At 43.5% G+C, this 27,602-nt stretch overlaps 1 protein-coding gene across 5 annotated transcripts in view; it reads right to left on the reverse strand.

The window, feature by feature from the left end:
• The window catches only part of GLRA3 (glycine receptor alpha 3), a 162,954-nt gene that overhangs the window by 39,517 nt on the left and 95,835 nt on the right, over positions 1-27,602 (reverse strand). For all 5 annotated transcript variants that reach the window (XM_053255698.1, XM_053255697.1, XM_053255701.1 and 2 more), the window contains one exon: positions 158-295. In XM_053255698.1, the coding sequence (XP_053111673.1) occupies positions 158-295 (138 nt within the window). The remainder of the gene's footprint in view (positions 1-157; positions 296-27,602) is intronic.

Below are 27,602 nucleotides of genomic sequence, written 5' to 3' on the forward strand. Positions count from 1 at the left end.
TGGAATTTCTGAGCTCAGAACGTTCTGCACACCCCTATTCCTTATGGGCCATGGCTGCAGTTACATGTTTTCAATGTACTGTTGAATACTTCTGAAGATTTACAGCACAGTAAAGAGAAATAACTGTCCTTGTCAACAGCATAGAAAGTTTTCCTACCTGTGTTGTAATGTTTGGTGCAGTAACATAAATCTTTATCTTCTTTCAACAGAAATTGTGGCAAAGTGAGCCCATCAGCTACCTGTACAGCAGCATTTTCTTGCCATTCAAAGATTAGATCATTCATCGTGTATCCAACTAGGAAAACAAAACAAAACATACATTGGATGAAGCAGTATATATAACGCTAGTACCACATGTGCTTTTCTGTTTTGTTTGGTTGCCCATGTGAAGGGCAGCATATGCATATTGCAAAATGCCACACAGGTGGTACTGAAAAAGGTATTCAGGTTCACACTGGTGTCACCATAGAGCCAACAACCCTTCAAAAGTAATACCTGGTTGTAACCTTTTATGGTGGGATTGCATTTGATAGGTAGCATAATCAGATGGGCTTGAACACTTACCAAGCCTAGAGCATGAATTGACCCCTTTCCTAAGCAGAGTCTGCCCTGGTTTGTGTTTGGATGGAACATGTGAGTGCTGTCTGCTATACAATATTGCCCTGAGCATAGTGTTAGAGCATCTGCTTGCATGCAGAAAGTCCCAGGTTCATTTCCTGGCGTCTCCAGATAGGTCTGGGAGAGACTCCTGCTTGAAGAGAGAGAGAGCCTCTGCCAGTCAGTGTAGACAATACTGAGCTAGCAGGACCAATGTCTGACTTGGTAAAAGGCAGCTTCTTATGTTTCTATGCTCCTAGAGAATGTCACAGCAATAATATTATTGCAAGAATCTGTATGATATCACAGCTAGACATAACAATGTTACTAGAATTCAAAAAGCACAAATACAATAAAATAAAATGATATCTTTTTATTAAAACAAATGTTGCTGGTGCAGAGTCTTTTGAGTTACATATCTCCATCAAATGGAAGTTTACTCTCAGAGCTAAAATAAGTAATAGCTAGTAACAAATGCAATTGATCATAGTCATTTCAAGTAGATAGTAACTTAATTCAGTCTTCAGATACATGTAGATGAAGTTATCCACCCTAAAGCTTTAGAAGAGGATGGGCTCTCCTAATTAGATTGTATGATATAAATCAGATTATAAGGGAATTAATTTTAATTCCCAAATGCATTCTGCAGGCATTGGTTTAGAATAAGTGCATTGAGAGCAAATTGTCATATTAGGTCAAATAATCATCTGCAGGTGAAAGGCTGGTTTTGTGTATAGCCACTTTTCAATATGGATACAATTGAAACACGTGGTACACTGTGTTAAACATGCTAACTGGTAATGCATCTAACATTAACATCCTGCCAGTACTTGAGGACTGATTTGAACCAAATTTGGTTCAGTTGTAGTAAGTGACACACAGGGACACCTCAATGATGTAGTTTGTAATGATGTCATCCACCCCGATCCAAGATAGCGGACACATGAACATTTGAGGTGCAAGAGATCTAACGTGTGGACCTCAATTTGAACCAAATTTATTCCAGTTATAGAGACAGTGAAAAGAAAGTAGGCTGATTAGTTTTTATTAGAACAACTTGTATTAAAACGAGATCTTCTTTTAAAATTGGGATGGCTCAGCTGTCAACAATTCTTTCTATAAATCACAGTGATGGTTGCAATGCAGAGTAGTTATCATGCAAATAATTCCTGTTTTATGTTGTATTCCTGTGTTCTTATGAGGTTTTAAAAAAATTAAATATGAGTCTGGAAAGAATATCAGCATTTAAAATAGATTTGTCCCATGTATAATTTAGAATTATTTATTTTAAAATAAAATGTACATCATCATCATCATCATCATCATCATCATCATCATCATCATCACTATAATCCATAGAAGAATTGTAGAGAAGTACCCACAATTGTATATCTTGTATCACACCTTGTATGCATTCCGACGAAAGCCAGATGTATGTAAAACAAATTATCATTTGAAGCATGTAGATTATAACCAGGAGAAAAATCTCCTGAGAACAACTCATTGAACTGACAAGAAACAACTGCTGTGTCAAAATGGATTTTCCTAAATGAGATTCATTCATTTAATATGTGTTTTAATTATAATTATCTGCCATGGCCACTAACACTTTCTATGATACAATTCATTTAAGTTTGAAAAGTACATGGCAATTGTTGATATAATATTTTCCATTCATCCTAACATTTTTTTCCTTTTCAAGATAAAACGCAACTTGGCATCCACAATTCTCATTGATATAGTTTGAAATCATTAGAGAAATTATGTTAAAGCATGAAAGTTTGAGATAAATTACTATATAGAGTTTTAACAGGATTAATTTTTCTTCTTATATATACACACTTCATCCTGTTCCTAAGATTTGTCTCATACTAGAATGTACATAAGATAGGTGTTCCAGCAAATATGCCAAAAAACCTGGCATTACAGGAGCATGATGGCAGTACCGTAAATATGGTTGATGACACAGATATGTTGTCAGAAATATTTGTGTTGCATGTAAAGTAAACCAAAATTGCACAATAATTAAAGGGGCGTATCTAGGGTGGGGCAGGCAGGGCACATGCCCTGGGTGCCACTTGAAGGGGGCGCGCCATTTTAAATTTTTTTTTAAAAAAAAGGCCAACGAAAACAAAATGGCCACTGCACATGCTCAAATGGCCTCTGTGAGGCCCTAGGCCATGCCAGGTCTTGCAGAGGCCATTTAAGCATGCAAGGCAGCCATTTTGTTTCCAGCTGCCATTTTTTTGATTTTTTTTTTTAAATGGCCACTGCACATGCTCAAATGGTCCCTGTGAGGGCCTAGAGGCCAGCGGTGGGAGGGGGAACCTTTGCAGACCCCCCCCCACAGCCTTTATGAAGTCCCCCAAAGGGGCTACAGGTAAAAAAGTTTTAAAATTTTAATAATATAAGTCACTGTATACATATTCAGATTGGCACTATGTACAGAGAATCAGGACTTGTGAATACTGAGCTGAAGCTTATGAGCTAGGATTGTATTCATTTGCTCTTACTTTGCTTCTTATGATAGGTTAGTTAAATGTGATGTCAATGATATTAATGGTGAGTTTGTCTTTGAATCAGTGTGATATCCTTAGTATTAAGGCCCACTGGGAGTTTCTTGCTCTCTTTCTCTCATTTTAACTGTTTACTCTGCATATCCTTTAATTATTTTAAGGCCCACTGGGAGTTTCTTGCTCTCTTTCTCTCATTTTAACTGTTTACTCTGCATATCCTTTAATTATTATTATCTGGGAAAAGTCAAATTCTCCATTTATTTTTAAAACTTATGTAATAGTGATGCTACAATGCATAGTAGAGAATTAGACATACATACGCCTCTGAATAATTATATGGTAGAGATACTTATAGGATCCCATCAATGGATAATACATAAATTAGACTGAAAGAATTTGATTGACTGACCTTTTCTCAACACACAGGTAACACACAACATTCACATTTCACCTAACAGTTAAAATCTATTCACGTGTGATATTATTTGTATACTGCTTAGTTTCCTATAGCTCTTAATCTGAATAAAAGGATGCATATGAGATATTTTATGCCCTGTCTGTGAATTAAGCAGAAAATATCCAGGGTGAAGCACAACTCAGCTGGAAAGAAACCTTGATCATCTGGTTACCCCAAAAGTTTCACCAGATTCTACAAATGTGACTCAAAAAGCTTAACTAAAATGCTGCTGCATTAAAGGTGGCGGTGCGGCGGTTTGGTGGCCTTCTGGCCTTTGGCTAGCAGTGGGGGGAGAGTTGGTTGGTGGCCGCGGCCAAAGGATTTCTTGGCCTGCATTTAGCGGCCTGCGAGGGCTTGGGCAGTGGCAGCAGCTGGGATTTGCACTAACAAAGAACATAAGGAGGATGAAATTAATGGGGGGAGTGCCCAGATAGAAGGAAAGAAGTGAGGAAAATAAACAAACTGGGGGAAAGGCAGGGGTTCAATTGAAAACAATAGTCCAATGGTCCTTATAGTTGCACACTCTTCTGATAAAGGAGGGCTGCTTGATATCTGGAGGGAGTACAGTCCTTGTTCTTGTGCTTGGGGACTCTGTTCCCTCTGTCTTACTATTGGAGCCAATGGGCAGCCAAGTCATTACTCTCCACTTGCTCAAGGAACATGGGAAACTACAAGTTCCCACTGAACAGTTCTCCAAACCATCTACATTTCCTTAAGAAATGTACACAGTTTCCATCCTCTGAACTTCTGTGCCCAGATTGAGAAGATTTCCACCTGCAACCTTGGGGAAGCTGCTGCCAGTCTGTGTAGGCAATACTGAACTTGATAGACCAGTGGTCTGACTCAGTATATGGTGGCTTCCAAGAGCTGGTCTTGTGGTAGCAAGCATGACTTGTCCCCTTAGCTGGGCAGGGTCTGCCCTGGTTGCATATGAAGGGAGACTTGATATGTAAGCACTGGGGAGGTGTTCCCCTTGGGTGATGGAGCTCCCTCCCTGGCTTCTCTAGGGTGGGGCTGAGAGAGATTCCTGCCTGCAGCTTTGGAGAGGCCGCTGCCGGTCTGTGAACACAGTGCTGAGCTGGAAGGACCTGTGGTCTGACTCAGTTTATGGCAGTTTCCTAGGTTCCTATGGGGAATTTAGCTGGTCAAAAATACATACATACATACATAATAAATAAATAAAATTACAAGCTGAAAACCAAAGTGTAACGATTTTAGCAAACAAAGGGCTCTCCTTTGCCTGTAACGAAGAGGCAAGTTCCACAGAGACAGGCCTGGTTATCAGGTCTGCAGGGATAACCCAGAGTCTTCAGAACGCAAGGAGATGGTTAATGAATGGCAGGGATAATTTGCTTGGCCACTCCAGATGTGAAGGACAACCAGTCTGCACGAACAATAGAGGGCTGGGCGGCCTGATTCCACAGGGGGCAGTTTCCATGCTTGGAACTACAGTGGTGGTTATTGTCACAGGAAAGAGGGCAGGATCTGGGCTAGCATCTGGCTGACTTGGTGTTGCAATTTTACCCCCAGTAGTAAGCAGAAGAGTTAAGGCAGAGCACACACTCCAGCTACAGAGTGGTTGGCAGAGTTTAGTTGTTGCAACTATTTGGAGAAACACTTGGGGATCGTGTAAAACCAAATTCCAAGCCTTTGGTGGTGAAGTACACTTGGCATGGGAAAGGCGAATCCTAATCTGAAGAGCTGCATGGGGAATGAGTAGGAGAGAGTGAAAGAGGGAGAGAGAAGGAAATGTTTCCATCAGCTCTCTAGGAAGAAAGGAGGGAGTGTGACATATCAGGGAATACCTGGTTTGAGGTGTTGTGGTAAGCTATGCTTCTGCCACCCTCTGCGGGGGCTTCTTCAAGCTGGCCTCAGCCAGCCACTCATCAGCTGTGGCGACACTGCGCGAGATGCTTATTAACAGGGTGAACCCACTTGCTGCCTTAGTGACCTTCCTGGGAACCTGGAGCAACCTTCCTGGGGCCCTGATGCTACAGCTATTCAAAGCGTATGAGGCAGCTGAGTCCGGGCATTTCCGCGATATGTGTGTCAAGGTGGGTTGTGCACTCCCTGGTGTGGTTCTGGGCATTTAAATCTTTTTATCCCTTTGGCAGGTGCTGGAGGAGCGGCGGCTCCTGTGCATGTTCTGATCTGTGGCCGTGCCATGGTCTATGGGGCCTGCAATATGGCCGGCTCGTCGGAGATGTGCACCCAACTTGGTTGGGGAAGCATCCCAGCATGTGCTTGGTGGCGGCCGGACACGCGATCCTTTGGTTCCTTTGGTAGGGCTGGCAGAGCAGCGGCTCCTGTTCATGTACTTATGGGCGGCCATTTGTTGGTCATCTGGGCATTCCAGCGGGCCAGCACCTCCCAGTTTGGCACCCAACTTGGTTTGGGAACAGTGAGCCAGGTTGTACTTGCTGGGGATTTGGGAATGGCTGGAGTCCGTTGCTCCCAGCTGTGTGTGACTATTTAGTTAGGAATCCCTGTCCTGATAATATAGTTCTTCATTTGGGGAAAATTGTTTGGGAAAGCGGACTGGACTCTCTCTCATCCAGCAGCACTCCTCCGACTTTGCAGTCTTGCGAGGCTGGCTTCCAGGGATACGCATAGTATAGGCAGAATGGCTGCAGCACCGGGCATGGCGTGGGGTCCAGACTCTAAAGCGGGTTGAAAGGGCACAGTGTAGGACCTCCACTACCATTGGCAGGCTTGTGGTTGCCTCTAGGAACATATCAGAGGAGGGCTTGCAGAAGTGTTGGAGAGTGGTGGGGCAGGGAGGTCCCTGTGTGGCAGGGACAGTGCAGGCTGGGTGGTAAGTAGAAGGGATGGAACATTGGTGAGCACCCTTGGACAGTTAAAAGGGTGACTGGTCAATTGCTCCAGTGTGGTTTGTGTGGCCCAGGGAGGACGATCTGCTATGAAACCCCTTCAGGATTTCACAGACCCTTGGGCTGCACGATCCAGGATCTGTGAAGGCTTAGAAGTGTCCAGGCCCCCTTTGGGGTTTGGTTGTGAAGGGAAGGGGTCAGGTTTTACCTGCCGCCTTCCAGAGCCAGGGAGTGTCGCCCATGTAAGGCACGGGGGAGGACGGTGAAGTCCGAACCCAGTCTTGGTTAGGCCTGCATTGTCATTAGAGGGGGTAATTACCCCTATCCAGTCTGCTAATCCTTTATACTGTAGTTGTTCAATAAAGCTGTGGCCCCTTATACCCACATTCCTGTGTCTGTGCCTTTTGGGGGCTGGGAGCTGGGGACAAGTGCCTTGGAGGCCTGTATAGTGGGAGAGGATAAAAATAAGGGCTGTGCATAGGCCAAATTATCAGTCCAATTCCAATGCCCTGAAATTTGATATAGGGTGGTATATAAATGTGACAAATAAATAAATAAATGTGCCAGGTCCTTCTTGCATCATATGCATTGAGCGAAGACTTGGTATTGGCTCATTGCACACCCAGGCCGCAATAACAACAGGACATGAATAAATTGGAAGAACTAGGGTCACTTCATTGATTGAATTTACAAATAACCTGCAATGAGGAACATACTAAATAGAGTGCGGGTACCCGCCCCCCCATATGGGTCAGCCTCATGAGGAGGATTGCCCAGAACAGGATGAAGGACTGGGTGTTGATTCAGCCTGGCTCCAGGTCCAGACATCACCACAACCATGAGGTTTATCCCTGCTGAGGGGAGGCCAGTCTGCTCCACCCAACCCAGGCTGCAGAACACTGAGTGGTACTGCCCAGCTAGCCTCCGAGTAGGGGCAGATCCCAGCCTAAAGGCCGCAAAAACTGCAAGGGCTGTTCCTTGGCTTCCCACTTGCCTTAAACAGGCCTTGAATCAAACACCAATATGAGGCAACCTGCACCAACCTGCACTCTTCTGCAGAGCGACCAAAAACATCCTGGATAGTGAAACCCTACCAGGAGTATCAGTGAGAAATAGATGGAAAAAGGCTACCCCCATAGCCAATTGGGTGTGACCAAAAAAATTCCTACTTGGTCCCAAAAGGTGACCTGATAACTCTGACTGAAACGGGATGAGCAGGTGGGTGCCCTGCCACAGAGCAACTGAGAACGAGAGAAGGGAGCCAGCTGCTTATGCAGCCACTCCCTCGCTCCAATTGGTCGGCCACCATCGCATGACAGGGGAACAAATTGGCAGCCCCCATGGGGTTGGGCACACAACTCCACCCCCCGCCTTATCTCAAAGTGCGGCAAGGAGCAGTTATGCATCTGGATGCGGCCAGGGCCAGCGCGTCCATTAAGGCGAACTAGGCAGTTGCCTAGAGCGCCAAAATGGAGGGGGCGCTGGCGCCAAAAAGTCCCCCCGCCGGGACAAAGCCTCCTTCCCACGCTCTGAAATGCTCGTTGCTCCTTCAGCGGCGCGCGCCCTCCCCCATACCCCTGGGCCCTCTGCACGTGCTCAGAGGCGCCCCTTCGCCCCGAAGGAGCCTTGCCCTCAGGATCTGGATCCGGGCACAAGAAGAGGCTGGCTGGGCCTCCCGTCCCGTCAGCCCAGCGCTGGGCGGGGGTGTGTCCCGTCGGGCAGGATGGGGAGGGCGCCACCTCTCCGCCTTGAAAAGCCCCTCCCTGGCCCCGCCGCTGCCAGAGCAGCTGCCGCGCGATGAAGCTGGGCCCGAGGAGCAGGGGGGCGTGCGTGCGGAGGCGGCGGCGGCGGCAGCGGCAGGAGGCGCCTGGGACAGCCCTGCCAAGAGCGCCCCGTGGCGCAGTGAGCGGCAAGCCGAGGTGAGCGGGCTGGGAGGAGGCTGCTTGGCGAGAAGAGGGCGCGCCGGGGGAGCCCCATCGCGGAGCCCCCGGCCGCGCCAACCCACCGTGGTCCGCTCCCGGTCCAGGAGGCGGATCCGCCGCCGCGCGCTCTAAACTTCTTGGCGTCGGGGAGTCGTTCTGACTTCCCAGCATGTGCAGAGGGCCTTCCCCGGCTCGGCTCGGCTCGGCTCACCTCCACTGCAGGCAGGCAGCCCTGCGCAGATAATAATAATTTTTAATTATTTTTAAAGCAGATAATAACCAAGCACTTCTGATATGAGAGCTGTGTTGCACTAGAAAAGCTTTAAAGAAAAATTAATAATATGGTACTAAAATCAGTCCACTTGGATATAATTCATGACCTTTATTTAGTGTTTGATGATAGTCATTGATTGATGACTCTCTCCCTCACTTCCTATCATCTATCTATCTCTTTCCTTCCTTCCTTCCTTCTCTCTCTCTCTCACTCGCTCTCCCTTACTCCTTCACTTCTTGTCTAGCTATCTGTCTATGTATCTATCTCTTTCCTTCCCCCTTCCTTCCTTCCTTCCTTCCTTTCTCTCTCTCTCTCACTCACTCACTCTCCCTCACTCCTTCTCTCTCTTTCCTTCCCTCTGCCTTTCTTTCTTTCTCTCTCTCTCTCCCTCACTTCCTATCTATCTATCTATCTATCTATCTATCTATCTATCTATCTATCTCTTTCCTTCCTTCCCTCTTTCCTTCTTTCCTTCCTTCTCTCTCTCTCTCAAGCACTCGCTCTCCCTTACTTGTCGTCTATTTATCTGTCTATGTATCTATCTCTTTCCTTCCCCCTTCCTTCCTTCCTTCCTTCCTTCCTGGCTATAAATGTTTGCTTTAAGTGAAATGCAATTTGATGTTTCTGTACCTGACTTGGCTGCTGGCTTGTTGGAACACTGAGAAGGGGGTACAGAGGCTTATTGGAAAGTTGGTAGCCCTGGTGTGGTTTCTTGTGCTATCAAGTTGGTTTTGACTCCTGGCAACCACAGAACCCTGTGGTTTTCTTTGGTAGAATACAGGAGCGGTTTACCATTGCCTCCTTCCACGTAGTATGAAATGTTGCCTTTCAGCATCTTCCTATATCACTGCTGCCCGATATAGGTGTTTCCATTCGAACCAGCAACCTTTTGCTCCCTAGGCAAGTTACTTCCCTGCTGTGCCATTAGGTGTGGCTTGTATTCCTTGTCAATCTAGGAGTAGGCAGTTGTGGTGTGTGTGTGTAGGATCTTGATTATGGAAGTTGGCTGAGTGTCAGGATGGGACAGGTGTCTTGTGTGTGTGCTGCAGTAGTATTTAGGAACATAGGAAGCTGCCATATACTGAGTCAGACCATTGGTCTATCTAGCTCAGTATTGTCTACCCAGTCTGGCAGCGGCTTCTCCAAGGTTGCAGGCAGGAGTCTCTTGCAGCCCTATCTTGGAGATGCTGCCATGGAGGGAACTTTGGACCTAGATGCTCTTCCCAGAGTGGCTCCATCTCCTGAGGGGAATATCTTCCAATGCTCACACTTCTAGTCTCCCATTCAAATGCAAACCAGGGTGGACCCTGCTTAGCTAAGGGGACCAGTCATGCTTGCTACCACAAGACCAGCTCTCCTCCTCCACAACATAGGAGTATATACTGCATGTTGGCATCTGATGTAGGAATCTGCTTATGGTGGGCAAACATGTGTTATGTATGCACAGTATGTTGGGGGTGTGGCGGGGGGGGCGCCAGAAGGTGATCTCGCCTAGGGCGCAAAAAACCCTAGCACCGGCCCTGGATGCGGCCTGTGGTGAGTGTGGTGCTTATCTTTATTAAAGAACTGGTATCTCTGGTTGCCTTCTTGTTGTGCAGCCCACAATCACGGCATTTCAAATCCCTGCCTTTCCTTTCCTGGTATTGCTCTACAACTTCATGATATTTCATCCTTTTCCTGGTGAATTGCTGGGGAGAAAATGGCTGTGCTCTGTAACTATAGGGCGCAGCCAGTCCCCTCCCCACACCCACCCCAGTAATGCAACAGGAAAAGGACACAGTGTCTTGAAGTTGCTTCCTTGTGCATTGTTGGGATAACAGGGAAGGGGATTTGAAGCCCTAAATGTACGTATGTATGTATGTATGTATGTATCCATCCATCCATCACATTTTTATACATTTATAAATTGATGTGAGTGTTAAGACCTGGAGCTACCAGAACAGTATGTCTTTCTCTATTACCATTAAATGACTTGCATCGTCCACAATTTACAAAACCTTTAAAAAAATAATTTAGGGTGATGTCCTATTGTGGCACATATGTTGTGTGTGTGTGTGTGTGTGTGTGTGTGTGTGTATGTGTGTAAATTTTACTATGCTTTTTGTTACCACTATTCAGACTCATTTAAGATTTCTTTACTTCATGAGCTGAGCTTCAGTGCAGGGGGCATTTTAAAATCTTGTCTCTGGGCCCACTCCAACTTTGCTACACCCCTGAAGTAACCCATCTTCCAATAATATTCAATACAAAACTGATACCATTCTATACAATAGTACTGAGGGGTTTTTTCCCCCCAAGGAGAGGGATCTTGGGGTCATGGTGGATAGCTTCCTGAAAGTGTCGACTCAATGTGCGGCAGCTGTGAAAAAGGCCAATTCCATGCTAGGGATCATTAGAAAGGGGATTGAAAATAACTGCTAATATTATAATGCCCTTATACAAAACTATGGTGCGGCCACACCTGGAGTACTGCGTACAATTCTGGTCACAGCATCTAAAAAAGGACATTGTTGAACTGGAGAAGGTACAGAAGAGGGCAACCAAGATGATCAGGGGCCTAGAACAGTGTTTCTCAAACTTTTTGGAGTCAAGGACCGCTACATTCTTCATGCAGAGTTTCAAGGACCGCTACATTCTTCATGCGCAGTTTCCCGGACCAGCAGTTAGTAAAGGGGTTTCAAGTCTGTCTGTCTATCTATCTATCTATCAGACTTCTATACTGCCCCAAACTTGCATCTCTGGGCAGTTTAGAATGAAAATAATATAAGCATTAAAATAATTAAATTTGGAATCTTTTGCAAACATGGAATATTAGGGGTTCTTAACCTTGGGTCCCTCAGTTAAACTCCCATAACCCCCAACAACAATGGCATTTGGCCATTATGGCTGGGGATTATGGGAGTAGAAGTCCACCAATGTCTGGGTACCCAAGGTTGAGAACCCCCTGAATCTAAAAGCCTGGGTGAACAAATTTGACTCCAGTATGTCTGGAGTGGAGGTGCTTGTGATTACTCAATGGGGAGGGGATGTTGGGCCATTAGAAAAATTCAAAAGCTACATGGGGCCAATGAAAACAACATACAAGCAAGCCCCACTGATGCAAGAGGGAAACAGCGTTCCCTCTCAAGGCGCCTCGACCACAACAGGCAGATGGGTTTCAATGAACCAGCCTTTGGCTGCAAACAATGAGCATGCAAGAACCAGCAGCCCTTCAAGTGGCGCCCACTGCCATACTTTTTCCTCCATGCCCCCGCACCGCATACAGTTTGAAGCTGTAAAGATAGGGAATAAGATAGCTGTAGGAAGATCTCAGCAGCACGTGGAGGCAAGGCACAAGAAGGGTCCCATGCCTCCGTGATACTCTCCCTCTTCCGTGCCATGTGCAAAATTGAGGAAGTGAGTGCCTTGATTTCAGTTGGGGGGGGGGGTTGACTCCCAGTCAGGGACCGGCACTCAACCCTTCGGGGACCGGCAGCGGTCCAGGGACCGGTGGTTGAGAAACACTGGCCTAGAACACCTTCGTTATGAGGCAAGGCTATAACACCTGGGGCTATATAGTTTAGAAAAAAGACAACTGCGGGGAGACATAATAGAGGTCTATAAAATCATGCATGGTGTGGACAAAGTGGAGAGAGAGAAATTCTCCCTATCACACAATACTAGAACCAGGGGTCATCCCATGAAATTGATTGCCAGGAAATCTAGGACCAATAAATGGAAGCAGGGGCGTAGCAAGGTTGGAGTGGGCCCAGAGACAAGATTTTAAAATGGCCCCACCCCTTACTGAAGTTTAGCTCATGAAGTAAAGAAATTTTAAATAAAGCTGAATAGTGGTAACAAAGAGCAGTGTGTGTGTGTGTGTGTGTGTGTGTGTGTGTGTGTGTGTGTGTGTACACACACACCTATGTGCCACAATAGAACATCATCCTAAATTATTTTTTAAAAGGTTTTGTAAATTGTGGACGATGCAAGTCATTTAACGGTACTAGAGAAAGACATGCTGTTCTGGTAGCTCCAGGTCTTAACATTCACATCAATTTCAGAGAATGAATACAACTGAAGGAAGCCCGGGCGGGTGCACGGCTGGGGGACTCAGTCATGTGACTTGCCTCTGGGGGGGGAAGGCAGTGGGCCCCCAGACAACTGTCTCCCCTTGCCCTATTATAGTTATGCTCCTGAATGGAAGTACTTTTTCACACAATGCATAATCAACTTGTGGAATTCTCTGCCACAAGATGTGATGACAGCCAACAACCTGGATGGCTTTAAGAGGGGTTTGGATAACTTCATGGAGGAGAGGTCTATTATTTGCTACTAGTTGGAGGCTATAGGCCACCTCAAGCCTCAAAGGCAGGAGGCCTCTGAGTTCCAGTTGCAGGGGAGTAACAGCAGGAGGGAGGGTAAGCCCTCAACTCCTGCCCGTAGGCTTCCAGTGGCATCTGGTGGTCCACTGTGTGAAAGAGGATGCTGGACTAGATGGGCCTTGGGCCTGATCCAGCAGGGCTGTTCTTCTGAGATGTTTCCAGTATTGGAAACATTTTTCATCTGAACCGTTTGCAATGGAAAATGCTCTGATAGGACTTACATCAGTCCGATGCAATGCACAGCCCTAATAAAAAGGCTACCACTTTCACAGAGAAACCCCATCATCTAGACATTGAGTCCTAGTATCAGAGAATAGGTTATCTATCTAATTATTCCAGTAGACAAATTATTCCGGATGAGTCATGTCATACTTTGCTGGGGAAGGTAGAGGCAAAATGGACCCAGGATTATTCACCAATATGTCTGACCTAGGAGGAAATTCCTCCTTAATTCCAGTTATAGAAATCAATCAAATCCAGAACATGAGAGAAAGCCATACACTGACTATCTATTCCAAATTTTATTGGGGCACATGTGCTTGGTGATAGCTCCTGACAGTACAAGTTTCTGAATAACAATTCTTTATTCTTGCTATTGGTATTGTCGTAATTGTTGCCAGTGAAAATCTGGCACAAAAAATTCTCTTTCTTGTTTAACTATGGATTGATATAACTGAAAATAATACCAGAGTCATATATCAGAGTCACACAGACAAAACTGATGGACCTTGAAAACTTCTTTGTGCAAAAAAGGAATGAGTGTGTGCTATGCAGATTTTCATGAGGCTGATATTCAGTTAGAAATATGGTGCTTTGGGTTAAAAAGGTCATTTAAAAATCACCACCTTCGCCATCTTACATGTCTTTTTCTTATCTGTCTCGGTATGCTGCTGATTGAGATGCTGCTGATTTCCTGGTGCATTATGAGAAAGAATTTTTAGGGTTTCTTCACTGTGTGCCCTCACTCAATCAGGGATCACATAGTGAACATTATTATTATTATTACTTTTACATTTATATCCCGCTCTTCCTCCAAGGAGCCCAGAGCGGTGTACTACATACTTGAGTTTCTCTTTCACAACAACCCTGTGAAGTAGGTTAGGCTGAGAGAGAAGTGATTGGCCCAGAGTCACCCAGCTAGTTTTATGGCTGAATGGGGATGGGGCCTTGACATTATGTAGCTAATCACTAGGTGATGTGACAAGGTCACCGAGAGCAAACCAAACCCTGCCATTGCTCTTACTCTGAGTGGGGCAGAGTCAAAGAGAACCTTTCATGTACCCAGACCACTTGGCAATATTCTCCTTCTTGCTGCACAGTTCTGGTAGATTCATTGCATTTTTTAAAAAATCCTGATCAACTTCTATTTGTACTTCATTATACATTACTAAATGAGGCAAAACATGGATAGGAATGCGAATTCAGAGGTGATCTGAATGGGTATTCCCATTTTATGTAAACCGCCCTGAGCCTTTTGGAAGGGTGGTATAAAAGTTTTATTATTATTTATTATTTTACACAGTCAGACAGGTGTTATTGACTGGTTTGTTTTATCCAGACATCGTATCCTTCCCAAGGACCTGGGATGCCAGAATTTTATTGTCAATGTTGTTGCTGTTGTTATAGATATCGTCACAGAATATAGGCTGTTCCCAATAAAGCTGCTTTTTGTAATTGGCTGATGGTGATTTCTGTGGCTCCTATGGTGTTGAGGTGCTCTTCAAGGTCTTTTGGAACTGGACCCAGGGCGCCAATTACCACTGGCATTATTTTGGTCTTTTTCTGCCACAGCCTTTCAATTTCAATTTGTAGATCTTTGTATTTGGTGATTTTTTCTATTTCTTTTTCTTCTATTCTGCTATCCCCTAGTATTGCTATGTCGATTATTTTGACTTGTTTTTCTTTCTTCTTGACTACAGTTATATCTGGTGTATTGTGTGGCAGATGTTTTTCTGTTTGTAGTAGGAAGTCCCATAATATTTTTACATCATCATTTTCTTCAACTTTTTCAATTTGATGGTCCCACCAATTTCTGGCTACAGGTAGCTTGTATTTTTTGCAGATGTTCCAGTGTATCATCCCTGCTACTTTTTCATGCCTTTGTTTGTAGTCAGTCTGTGCGATCTTTTTACAACAGCTGATGAGGTGGTCCACGGTTTCATCTGCTTCTTTACAAAGGCGGCACTTGCTGTTTGTTGTGGATTTTTCAACTTTTGCTCTTATTGCATTTGTTCTTAGTGCCTGTTCTTGTGCAGCCAGTATTAAACCCTCTGTTTCTTTCTTCAAGTTGCCATTCTTAAGCCATTGCCAGGTCTTGGTGATGTTTGATTTTCCACTTATATTGTGCAAATATTGACCATGCAGTGGTTTATTTTTCCATTTTTCTGCTTGGTTCTTGACTTGTTCTTTCTTGTAGGCCTGTTTTGTTTCATTGGTGCTATTATTATTATTAATAATAATAATAATAATAATAACAATAATAATAATATCCTGTCCCAGTTTGTCAAATGGTGAAACTCTATTCCCATTTGAATAGATTGAATGGGGGTGGGGGTGGTCTATTGATCCACTTGTCTCAAGGTCTCTCTGACAGCCCTCCCTGAAAACAGTTTTGTACATTTTATCTAAGACATACAAAAAAAATTGCCAATGAAGGGAGAGAAGCTAAGTGAGTGAGTGAAGGGAGAATCCTTGCAAACACACTTCCTGTTTCAGCACAGTATTTAAATATTTAATACAGTGAAGTGCGTTAACTTAATTGCTCTGTTGCAAGTGTATTATTTAATAAGTCAATTGGTTGTACTTCTTTAAGACCTTGGCAGAAGAACTCTTCCTGCCAGCATTTTTGTCTCATTATTTTTAACTCACTGAACACTGCTGTAGGGTAAAAGTTTCATTTTTTAAAATCCAGCAAAAGCAAAAAAAAATAAAATATCATCTCTCTTCTGAACTTTGAATGCTCTCCATGAAAATTTATTTTCTATGCAGCATAATATGCAGATTTCACCTGGACATCTCGTAAAGAAAATAACTTAAGAGCTACAACTTGTAGTAAGATTTGAATTGTGCACACCTTAAAGAAAAACAGGGAATAAGCCTGATCCAAAAAGTTGCTGAGATAATATAAAAGATCAGGAGTAGCTATAATATAGTAAGGAAAGGAAAGAAAGATTGTGGTGTCAAGTCGGTGTTGACTCCTGACGACCACAGAGCCATGTGGTTTTCTTGGTAGAACACAGGAGTGGTTTACCATTGCCTTCCTCCCACCCAGTATGAGATTATGCCATTTGCCATTGTCACTGAAGTGAGTAACCACCTCCAGCACCTTCCTATATCACGGCTGCCCAATATAGGTGACTACAAATATATATTTACTAGGCACAGTCAAAGTCACTTTAAGTGGCACAGCAGGAAAATGCTTGACTAACAAGCTTGCCGGGTTCGAATCCCTGCTGGTACTATATTGGTCAGCAGTGATATAGGAAGATGCTGAAAGGCTTCATCTCACACTGCACGGCAGGAGGCAATGGTAACCCCCTTCTGTATTCTATCAAAGAAAACCACAGGGCTCTGTGGGCGCCAGGAGTCAAAATCGACTTGACGGCACACTTTACCTTTAGGCACAGTCTGGGAAGACCACTGGCGGGGACTCAAACTAACAGCCTCTTGCTCCTAAGGCAAGCTGCTTCCCTGCTGTGCCACCGCAGCTGATTAGTACTAGATTAATAATATGTATATACAAAAAATATAAATATAGATATAAATAGATATTTTAATACTAAAAGTCAACAATACTTAATAAAAATAGTTAAAAATCAATAAGGACTTTGTTAAGACATATGCTGCTAAATTCATTTAAAAATGTCCTCAGACATATGCTGCTAGAATGATATAATCTTGTAGTTCCTTGTGTGTTCCTTGTAATTGCAGTGAGATACATTTAGACCTTTGGACTTCCTCAGTGACATTTTTAATGCAATATTCTCACAAGGACGATGCACCTCCAACCACCTTGTAGTCCAAAAAGGTTTTCACCATTTTTTCAGGATCATCATTCTTCTATAGAATATTAAGCTCTTATTGTAAAAATTTAAAAGGTTATAGGTCCACTAGTCCATATATAATAACTTCTCCTTAAGAAGTTTAAAATACTAGCTTCTTACAAAATGTCTATAGGGCTTTAGTGGCTCTATAACTTTGTAAATTTTACAATAAAGGCTTAATATCCTATAGAAGAAAGATGATCCTGTAAATATGGTGAAAAGCTCTTTTTGTTAAGACTTTTTGTTGAGAGAGAGAGAGAGAGAGAGAGAAGTGATTTTTCACAGAAAAAACCCATGATCTTGGACTTTTGAGGGGCATTGCTGAACAGCCAGGGATACACAGAATATAGTACAGCACCCCCCATCTCCCCTACTTTTTGTCCCTTTTTTTGCTGCCCCATAAACCTAACCCCAAAATTTCCATTGCCCTAATGACGCATTATCTGTTGTTGCTTAGGGAAGATATGCCATTACCTGATGAGGTCAGCACAGAGAAGTAGATCTGGGTGTTGTCAGCATATTGATAACACCCAGCACCAAACCTCCTGATGATCTCTCCCAGCGATTTCATGTAGATGTTAAAAAGCATTTGAGACAGTATGGAGCCTTGTGGTACTCCACACTTCAGCTCTTGCTTAGCAGAACAGTCTCCAAGTGACACCATCTGGAATCTGCCAGAGAGGTAGGAGCGGAACCACTGTAAAACAGTGCCACCCAATCCCACCTCCCTCAGACGGTCCAGAAGGATACCATGGGTGATGGTATCAAAAGCCATAGAGAGATCCAAAAGGATCAGCAGAGTCACACTTCCTCTGTCAATAGCCAGCTGAATGTACTTCTGGCAGCTTGTTATCAAAATCGATTCCCACCTATACAGGAGTTAAGGAGGGGTGCATCTTAGCTCCCCTCTTGTTTAATTATATAAATACTATTGATGAACATTTAAAAAGGCTAGAATTTCAGCCTCTGAAATTATCTTCAAAGCATATTTCTGTCCCTTTGTACACAGATGATGCAGTGATTCTTTCCCAGTCTCCAATGGACTAAAAAGAGCCTTAGCCTCTTTGGTCAGTTTTTGTAGAGTAATTGCCTATTCATTATCATAAGACCAAAATTGTGCAGTTTGCTAAAACTAATAAAAATTGTATTAGACAATTGATGATCATGTGATTGAGCAAGTAGATCGTTTTAAATATTTGGGTGTAATTTTCCATTTTAAAAGGTAACCTGATCCCCCACATAGAATACATGAAACACAATGCACAAAAAAGCTCCTCAGCCATTTTGGCTTTTAATAGATCTGAAGGTGGACAATTTATCCCTGTCACAGTTAGACTATATGAAGCTAAAGCGTTTGCTCAGCTGCTCTATGGAATTCAGATTTTCCCCCATCAGGACCTGTTATATCTTGAAGTTATTCAATTAAATTTCTGAGGAGTTTGTTCCAAGTCCCCTGGTGCGTATCTTATGCTGTTATACACTTGGAAGCAGGTATGCACAGGGTGGAAGTCAGAGCTTGGATGTTAATCTGTAATTAAGTTTTAAGATTTAATTGAGAAGTTAAATTAAATTAAATTATTATTTTTGGTTAAAACTTCTTTTCTTTCCTAAACGTCTAATCCCTCTGTTATTATCAGTTAGTTTTCATTCTAATTGGAGATCCTCTATCAAGGCCAAATTAAACCACTTTGCTGCTTTCTTGCCCTATTATTGGATTGGGGCTACAAGTGTGCTAAGCTTGTTCTCAAGCAGAGAATACTAGATGTGGCGTATCAAGAAGATCACACCCATATGTCTGATAGATCTGTTTATGGTCTGCAATTTGAGGTTTTGCTTGTCAGATATTTAAATTCAATTGTGGTTCCTAAATATAGGAGAATATTCTCTGTACCTCAGGGAGGAGTCAAGATAGTGCGTAGTCAGGACTCTATTTTTGGAGTTCTGTAGTTTGCCTCTTTTCTGTTTTTTATTTTAATATGCTCAATATTTACTTTTAGTTTTTAGCAACTAGTCGCCCCTTCTTTTCTACACTTCCTTGGATTTTTTACTCTTTTCTGAATTAATTTTATCCTTCTGGAGTTGGTTTTTTTAAACTCTTTTACCCTTATCTGCCAGAGGAATGGGCTCAAAGAAACAAGCTCAATCATCACCTGAACAACAGCCTGCAAAGGCAGGGAAGCAACAGAGGCTAGATCATTATTTGAAAGGTAAAGACCTTGAGAAACATAATGATATAGTTCCTACCAGCAACAAATATGATCTGCTGGATGATGAAATCTCTAATTCATATAATCAGCCCCCTTTAACTGTTTCTTCCCCAGCGAAGAGGATATAGGAATTAACCAACTCTACTGTAGATATTTCTGATCCTGGGATGCTTGAAATTCTCTCCAGACAGACACTACTAATAACTCAAACTCTTTTGGACCTTTATGAAAAAATACATAAACTGGATGAGAAAATGGGAGGGCTGAAATCAGTTATGGACTCCCTAGGGGAGGCTCTTAATCCACAAGGAGTGGCTGTTAATCCACAAGGAGTGGCTGATAGTAACAACGGCCAACTCCATAATAAAGGACTTAGGTGCAATAACTTACTATTCTCACCAAGATACTGCCTGCCCAATGTTAGCTATGATTTTCGGAATTACTTCTGTAAGCTCCAGAGAAATCAAGTTTCTTTATCTGTTGGAAAGTCTCTTCAGAATTATGGATGCTGGGCAAACCAGACAGTGGTGGTAAGACGATCTCTATCCCAATTGCTTTGTTGCAATCCTTCTCAATTGTATATCAAATCTATCTATTGGCTACCAAACACTGGGTGCCATAAGAGATTGGTTGTTGTATTTCAGCAAGATGTGATTCCCTCGAAACTTTTTAGTAACCGTAGCCATCTCGAACACTTTCAAACATTTATTACCAGGGTTTTTCAGAATGAATGCATATTCCCCTTCTGTAAGAAAAAGGTAAATTATCAGCATGTTTAGCGGAGGCTGACCTCGAGAAGATAAATATTAAGTGACCATTCAAGCCTGGGCTGGCAGCCAATGCTTTCATGCCTTCCTCCCACAAGACAAACACCTCATTGTTTAGAAACCAAGCTCCTGATATATCTATGCCAGTAACTGAGTCAAAGCTAACCGCAAACAAAAATGCTGGAAGCTTGAAGGAAGCTATTTGCTCCTCTAAGGAAATCCAGGCAATTTGGCCTAATGTCCATGATACAGCTGAAACAGTCTCAGACTCGGCGAAACAAAATTATAAGGCAACAAACAACCTGATAGACTTGGAGCGCTCAAAAGTGTCTGTTTATACTATACCAGTACCCTCTCTTTCTGATGCTCTTTTGATTGCTGATCCTGCCATGGGGGATAATCCAAGTGCTATTCTTGAATCTAAGACAATGCTTGACTTCTCAGTGATGGATCGGGAAGTCTCTTCAGCAAGACAAACTGCTGTCAATTAGCCCTAAAATGGACTATTTACAACACCATCAACACAATCAAATGAGACCTTTTCTCAAGTTCTATTTGATGTGGATCCTATATTAGAGATTTCCTGTGGGAGTCATCAGGATACTCTGGAGGCAATTCCTCATGATAAGAACACTGCTCTAAATCTGCTTCTTGTTCTTCTGTGGGACTGGATCAAGAAAATCAGGAGACGAGTACTCTGGAAGATGCTTTTCAGGTCGCTCCTCTGGTCTGTGAGTCCTCTCAAAGTCTATCATACTCTCAATATACACAGACAACAGCCATCTGTATTCCAAAAGGTCATGATCAGGCTAGTCTTAACCTAGAGGCCATACCCAAAAGAACATTGGTGGATGAGGATCCCAAATGATGTTTAAATCAGTAAAATATTAAATTCCTGTCCTGGAATGTGGCAGGATGGCCTGAGAAGAATAATGATGGCCTCTTCCTAGACTACTTGTCCAAATTCGATATTATACAGATCCAGGAGAACTGGATGATGGCAAATAAGGGCTCTGTGTTTTAGAGTCTGAAAGCCAATCCTGGGTCTAATCAGGGCAGAGCCAAAGTGGGGTTGGGGTTATTTATTTCCATTAAATTGCAGGCAGAGATGGATGAGCTGACCCCATGTTTTCCTTTTGCTAAATCTGTGGCCATCAAGTTGGAGGGATATAATATGTTGGTCATAAATGTGTATATACCACCCCAGAAATCGCATGCCAACATTATGTTGATTTGAGAGGGCCTCAGGTGACTTCAATGCTAGGATGGGTCCTAATGATGACCATCCATATGTAACTTACCAAAGCTATCCACTGGAAAGGGATCGCCCATCCCCATTCTAGAGATGCCAGTCTAAAGATCAGATCTGCAATTTATTGGGTCTTTACCTGGCTCATACAATGAATGCATTAGATCTGTTTGGGCTAAATGGGGTGATCGATAGGGATATTGTGGGTGAGTTCATTGACCGGTCTGGGCTAAGAGTAAGTGTGCTGGATTATATATTTGTGTCATGAAATGTGCTGAGCACTTTGATTCAATTTACTATAGAACAGGCCTGCTCAACTTCGGCCCTCCTGCAGATGTTGGCCTACAATTCCCATAATTCCTGGCTATTGGCTGCTGTGGCTGAGAATTATGAGAGTTGTAGTCCAAAAACAGCTGGGGGGCCTAAGTTGAGCAGGCCTGCTATAGAGGGATGATGGTCAGTGACCATCTGCCATTGTCCCTTACCCTAGATGTCTCGGGGGAGGGAGTACTCTTTGAGGAGGTCCCCCTGTTTGACCTCTGTGACAGTTCTACGTTAATAAGGGCTAAATTGACTTCACATTTAGAAGAGCAAGTCAGGGATATCTTGGTCACAGATGACTTCCTGCAACTCCGTGCACTTCTCTTTTCAGAGCCCCCAAATGTGGGAGTCCTTACTCACTACCAAACTCTTATCCAGAAGATACAACATTGCCTAGGCCAGGATTGTATTGCAGCAAAAAATAACCTGGTCCAAAATTCAAATTTTACAGAGCTAATATGGATGTGGTGATGGCCCAAGAAATATTTGAACAGAAGAAGCAATATATGTTATTAATAATAAAGAAAGAGGGAATTGCAATAAGGGAGTCCTGGGAACGGTTATTTGCAGCCTCCAGAACAAAAGACTCAAGAACATTTTAGAAGATTGTGGTAGCCAGTTCCAATGGGAACTCCTCCAAGCTGGGGTATTACATCTTAGCAGACACCTTGTTCAACATTTTAAGACCTTATTTTAGTTTTAGTTTAGATATTATTTAGTTTTATCTTGATTGTTACTGTTACTTTTATTTTTATTTGATGATTGCAGGTCACTGACCGTAATAAATTCATCCATTCATTCTCTTTACCTCGCTTCAATGCACATCTGCAGTATTAGAGGTCAGGTACAAAAGAGTTGCTTATTCAGCACATCTTTGTCTGTATGGTGATAAAGCAGTTGAGTCAAGTACTCATATTTTACTATATTATAAATTTTATAATGATTTTCAGATTGTCCTTATTGTTCCATATTTAAGAAATTGTTATGGCTGTTCAGATAGCTAATAGTATTAGCTGTTTTCTTTTGGATTGAAATGCTGAGGTTACATATAATGTGGCCAAATTTCTTCTGATTGCTAATAGGTTTAGGCAAGTTATGATATCTTCTACACCCCCGTAACCGCTCTGTACTATATCTGTTGGATGTAGTTATGCTTTGATGTTTTTCTTGATATTTTGATGTGTTCTTTTCTTTTCTTTTTTCTGGCCAGTGACCAAATAAAGAATCATCCATCTATCAATCAAATAATGCAGGGGGCAGTTATTCAAAGCACTCATTCACATATTAAATAATGTGTGCATATGTGGAGATCCAGTGTGGTGTGATGGTTAGAGTGCTGAACTAGGACTGGAGAGACCAGTGTTCAAATCCCCATTCAGCCATGAAATTCACTGCCCGACAGGGCCAGGTACTTATCTCTCAGCCTAACCCACCTTACAGGGTAGTTCTGGAGATAAACATAACCATGTATACTGTTCTGCACTTCTTGGAGAAAGAACATAAGAACATAAGAAAAGCCCTGCTGGATCAGGCCCACGGCCCATCTAGTCCAGCATCCTGTTTCTCACAGTGGCCCACCAGATGCTGCTGGAAGCCACAGACAGGAATTGAGGGCGTGCCCTCTCTCCTGCCATTACCCCCTGCAACTGGTACTCAGAGGCACCCTGCCCTTGAGGCTGGAGGTGGCCCACAGCCCTCTGACTAGTAGCCATTGATAGACCTCTCCCCCATGAAGTCATCCAAACCCCTCTTAAAGCCATCCAGGTAGTTGGCTGTTACCACATCCTGTGGCAGAGAGTTCCACAAGTGGATCACGCGTTGTGTGAAAAAGTACTTCAGTTTGTTGGTCCTAGACCTCCTGGCAATCAATTTCATGGAGTGACCCCTGGTTCTAGTGTTGTGTGAGAGGGAAAAGAATCTCTCTCTCTCCACTTTCTCCATGCCATGCATGATTTTATAGACCTCTATCATGTCTCCCCGCAGACGTCTTTTTTCTAAACTAAAAAGTCCCAGGTGTTGTAGTCTTGCCTCATAAGAAAGGTGCTCTAGGCCCCTGATCATCTTGGTTGCCCTCTTCTGTACCTTCTCCAGTTCAACAATGTCCTTTTTAAGATGTGGTGACCAGAATTGTACGCAGTACTCCAAGTGTGGCCGCACCATAATTTTGTATAAGGGCATTATAATATTAGCAGTATTATTTTCAATCCCCTTTCTAATCATCCCTAGCATGGAATTGGCCTTTTTCACAGCTGCCGCACATTGAGTCGAGTATGAGATATAAATATAACAATAAAATTACAAAGTCCATATATATACATTCTCCCTCACATGTTCAGGATGGACTGCTCTATGTATGTAGCTCATATAGTACAAGCTCGTAGAGTACAAGCAATGGGAATGCACTTCATGTATTCATGTATGTCAGTCATGTATTATGGCAGAATGCCAGTCATGTATTATAGCAGACTTGCCTCACTTGTCTTGAATGAAATGCTGCAGTAGTATTTCAGCACACAAACTGCATTGCATCATGGAGGCTACACAAACCTCTATCAGGAGAATACAGAATATCATCCATAGCAACACCAAGGCCTCTCTCCTAGCCTAAATTTCCCCCATGCTCCTGCGGTATGCCACCTGCAAGCCAGTCATTCTGGGAGAGAAAGGGCAAAAAGGCTTTCTGGGGTGATGAACTTGATGACCCATGGGTATCCCATAAATATACATTGCCTTCTTCCCGTTCCCTGCCCCTTCTATAGCATGAGGACTTTAGTATGAATCTTTCTGTTTCTGTACAAGGGAGTGGACAGACTTTTTAATTTTATTTCTGCCCAGTCACTCTTTCATTCTATTTGATGTTATTTTATTTTCTATAACACTCAGCACTGCAGCATTTATTTTAAACAATGTCAGACCATCCCCTAAACAGTTTTATTTATGTACACAAAAACTGACATCCTGACTATCAGAGTGCTCATTCTGCTAATGCTGCAGCGGGGAAATTCTTGACTAATAAGCAGAAAGTTGACGGTTCATATCCCTGCTGGTATGTTTCCCAGACTATGGGAAACTATGACTATTTTTCCCAGACTATGTTTCCCAGACTATGGGAAACACCTATATCGGGCAGCAGCAATAAAGGAAGATGCTGAAGGCATGATCTCATACTATGTGGGAGGAGGCAATGGTAAACCCCTCCTGTATTCTACCGAAGAAAATCACAGGGCTCTGTGGATGCCAGGAGACAAAATCGACTTGACAGCACACTTTACCTTTGCATTGGCAGTGGAGGGGGGAGGAGGGTTTTTGTTTTTGTCTGTCTCCCCTTCACTCTAAAAGCCACTACACCTGCAGTCTTAAAGGACATATTATCAGCAAGCACTCTGGGCTTCAGAGTGAAGGGGAGATTGACAAAAATTGCCCTTCTCCACTAGCACCAGCACTGCGTTAGTCTGGGTGTCAGCCAAAGTGTCATGTTCACATTGAAAGAATCTGTAGTGTTTTTACATGGCAAATAATTATTCACAAAGAGCTCGATCTGATTTGATGTTTGCCCTGTAGTTTCCAAGTCACAGCGACTTACTTGAGTTCTGCTCTCATTATTTTTTTACAATTACTATTTAAGGCACATGTTCTGGAGCAGCTTTGCTTTCCTGACTGAATCCAAGTGGATCTCTAGGCATGCTGCTGTGGTTAAGAAATATCATCATGTTGACTGCAGTGATTTTACACTTTCCCTGCAAGGCAACCCAGCAGCATGCCTCCAGGAGAACCAAGTGCATAAGAGCCTGCCTGAACAGTTGAATTCCTGAAGTTAAGCATATTACAGAGGTCCCATTCACATGTAACAGCAAACCGAGTGCAGAAAAAACCGGAGGCTAATTTTTGTAACCATGAATCACATCATATACGTTCATCCAACTATAGCCTGGCAACCTCTGATTTCAGGGTAGGGGAGCCACTCCCTCTTCCTGGTCTGCTGAGGCCACATCCCAGGAAGCTCTGATGTTCCCGCATCTCCAGACTGTGGGCAAGGCATCAGAACATCTGCAGGGTGGCAGCTATTGGCCATGACCTTTAAGGGGTCATGATGAGTGTGATCGTGCCTTTTCAGAATGGACTGCCTGCCCCCAGCAGGGAAGGGGCATTTAAATCCCTTTAAATGGCATACAAGCCCCTTATTCTGACAGCAATTGCATTGCCACTCTCATAAGAGCCCCCAGTAAAACAGTCTTGCACAAGCACAATTTCTGGTAATGAGGGGATGATGTAGGGCACTATTTTTCTGTTACTCTGGGAAGGGATCATGATGACTTCCTAGGAGGGGATATGTATATGAGGGAGGGCAAAGGATTCTGGTATCTGGTCCACTGTGACCAAGGATGCTCTTGAGATAACTCACCCCAGCAAAGCAGGCTGTCCAGAAATATCCAGATTTATTCCTGTCCCAGTGTTGGCTTGTCACCCAGGGATTAGCTCTCTCATTAGGGGGTCAGTCTATTGGGTAGGAATATGTGAGCCTCCTATTTGACTGATTCAGTTAAAATCTGGACTGTCCTGTCTCAGGTTTGGCTGAACTCCTGTTCAGCTACTGAACCAGACCAAAATGATTAACAGGTCAGTTTGGAGGAACTTGTAAAGGGGAATCCTAAAGGCCACTGGGGTGTGTGAGAGAAAGGTTACTGCATATCTATTGTAATGGTCATGTGAGGCTGGTGGGGGCCTTGGAAGAGCTCCTGCTCCCCCACTGTTCTGTCTGGTAAATAATAAACCTGTATTCCATGACCCCTCATCTCCAGGCAACCCTTTCATACTCCCAAGGAGTATTGACGATGTTGCGGAGTATGCAGATCAGCCGCTGCAAAGAATCATGGGAGATGGGAGCCCTGATTATCAGTGATCCCAGGATAGTAGGGTTACCGTACTGGGCAAAAACAAACATGGATGTGTGCCAATGGATGACTAGACTAGCAAAGGGCCCACTTGGACTGCTTCTTTGCAGCAGTTGCTAAGACAGGGAAAGGTGTTGTCAGGGTACACGTCCCTGAGGCTTTCTTATGTTGAGCAACCAGGCTGGGCAGCATCTGCATGCATGTCTCAATGGCCTTTCACTCTCATGAGAGAGTGGTCCTTGGGAGAAGGGCTATCATCACACATTAATGATTCAGTCCCATCCCTATGTAGCCCAGGATGGTTCTCCTCATGAGTAGTGCATGGGCATTTCTATGGCCTTTCACTCTCATGAGAGAGTGGTCCACTCTGGGGCAGCGTCCATCATAATCACACAGGAGGAATCTCTAGTGTGACTGGAAGCAATACTGCTCCTGCTGGATGGTTCTTCTCATGAGTAATGCCAGTGACTGGTGAATGGGTTGTTCCCCCTTTCCCCAACTTTATTGTGCAAAAAATAAAAAAATAAAAGCAGTGCTATTCTAGAATTCCTGGGTGGGGCTGCCTTTTAAAGCTGACCCCAGGTATCGCTGTTGTTCCATATGTTATCTCTGCAGCAATCTCACTGAGTTGTCTGGTTTATGGTACCACAGAGAATGCATGTGCTTGTGAACATACTTTTTTATTGATTTTAAGACAGAGAAAACAAGTTTCTTATCTGCAGCTTCCATTACAATAGGGATGAGTTAATGATGTAACTTTGAAGAGGTGCCCATAGAAACTCTTGATAGAATTATTGGGAAGCCCTTCCCAGCACAGGCTATTCTTTAAACACACCTGCACACTCCAATTGTTATCACAATCAGCCTTGAATGCCATAGGTGATTCACACACATTCCTACTCAGGAAGGACTAAGACACAATGCATTCCAAAAAAAGGTTGTCTGGGCTCCCCTATTCAGAAGAGGAGGAAAAAAGACAAGTGCCCTCAAGGCATATTTTGTGATATAAGTATCCCTAATTCCATGACCCAGTGTGCTTCCTCGTACACCTGGGACTCCCACCGCGAAACATCTGTGTTCCTTTGTGCCTCTCACTCTGGACCCCATCAGTCTGCAACAAGAAACTCCAGCAGACCACCTTAGTGTTCCCCTCTTCATGACT

This window comes from Hemicordylus capensis, chromosome 5 (genome assembly GCF_027244095.1).
Source record: "Hemicordylus capensis ecotype Gifberg chromosome 5, rHemCap1.1.pri, whole genome shotgun sequence".
Classification (NCBI taxonomy): domain Eukaryota; kingdom Metazoa; phylum Chordata; class Lepidosauria; order Squamata; family Cordylidae; genus Hemicordylus; species Hemicordylus capensis.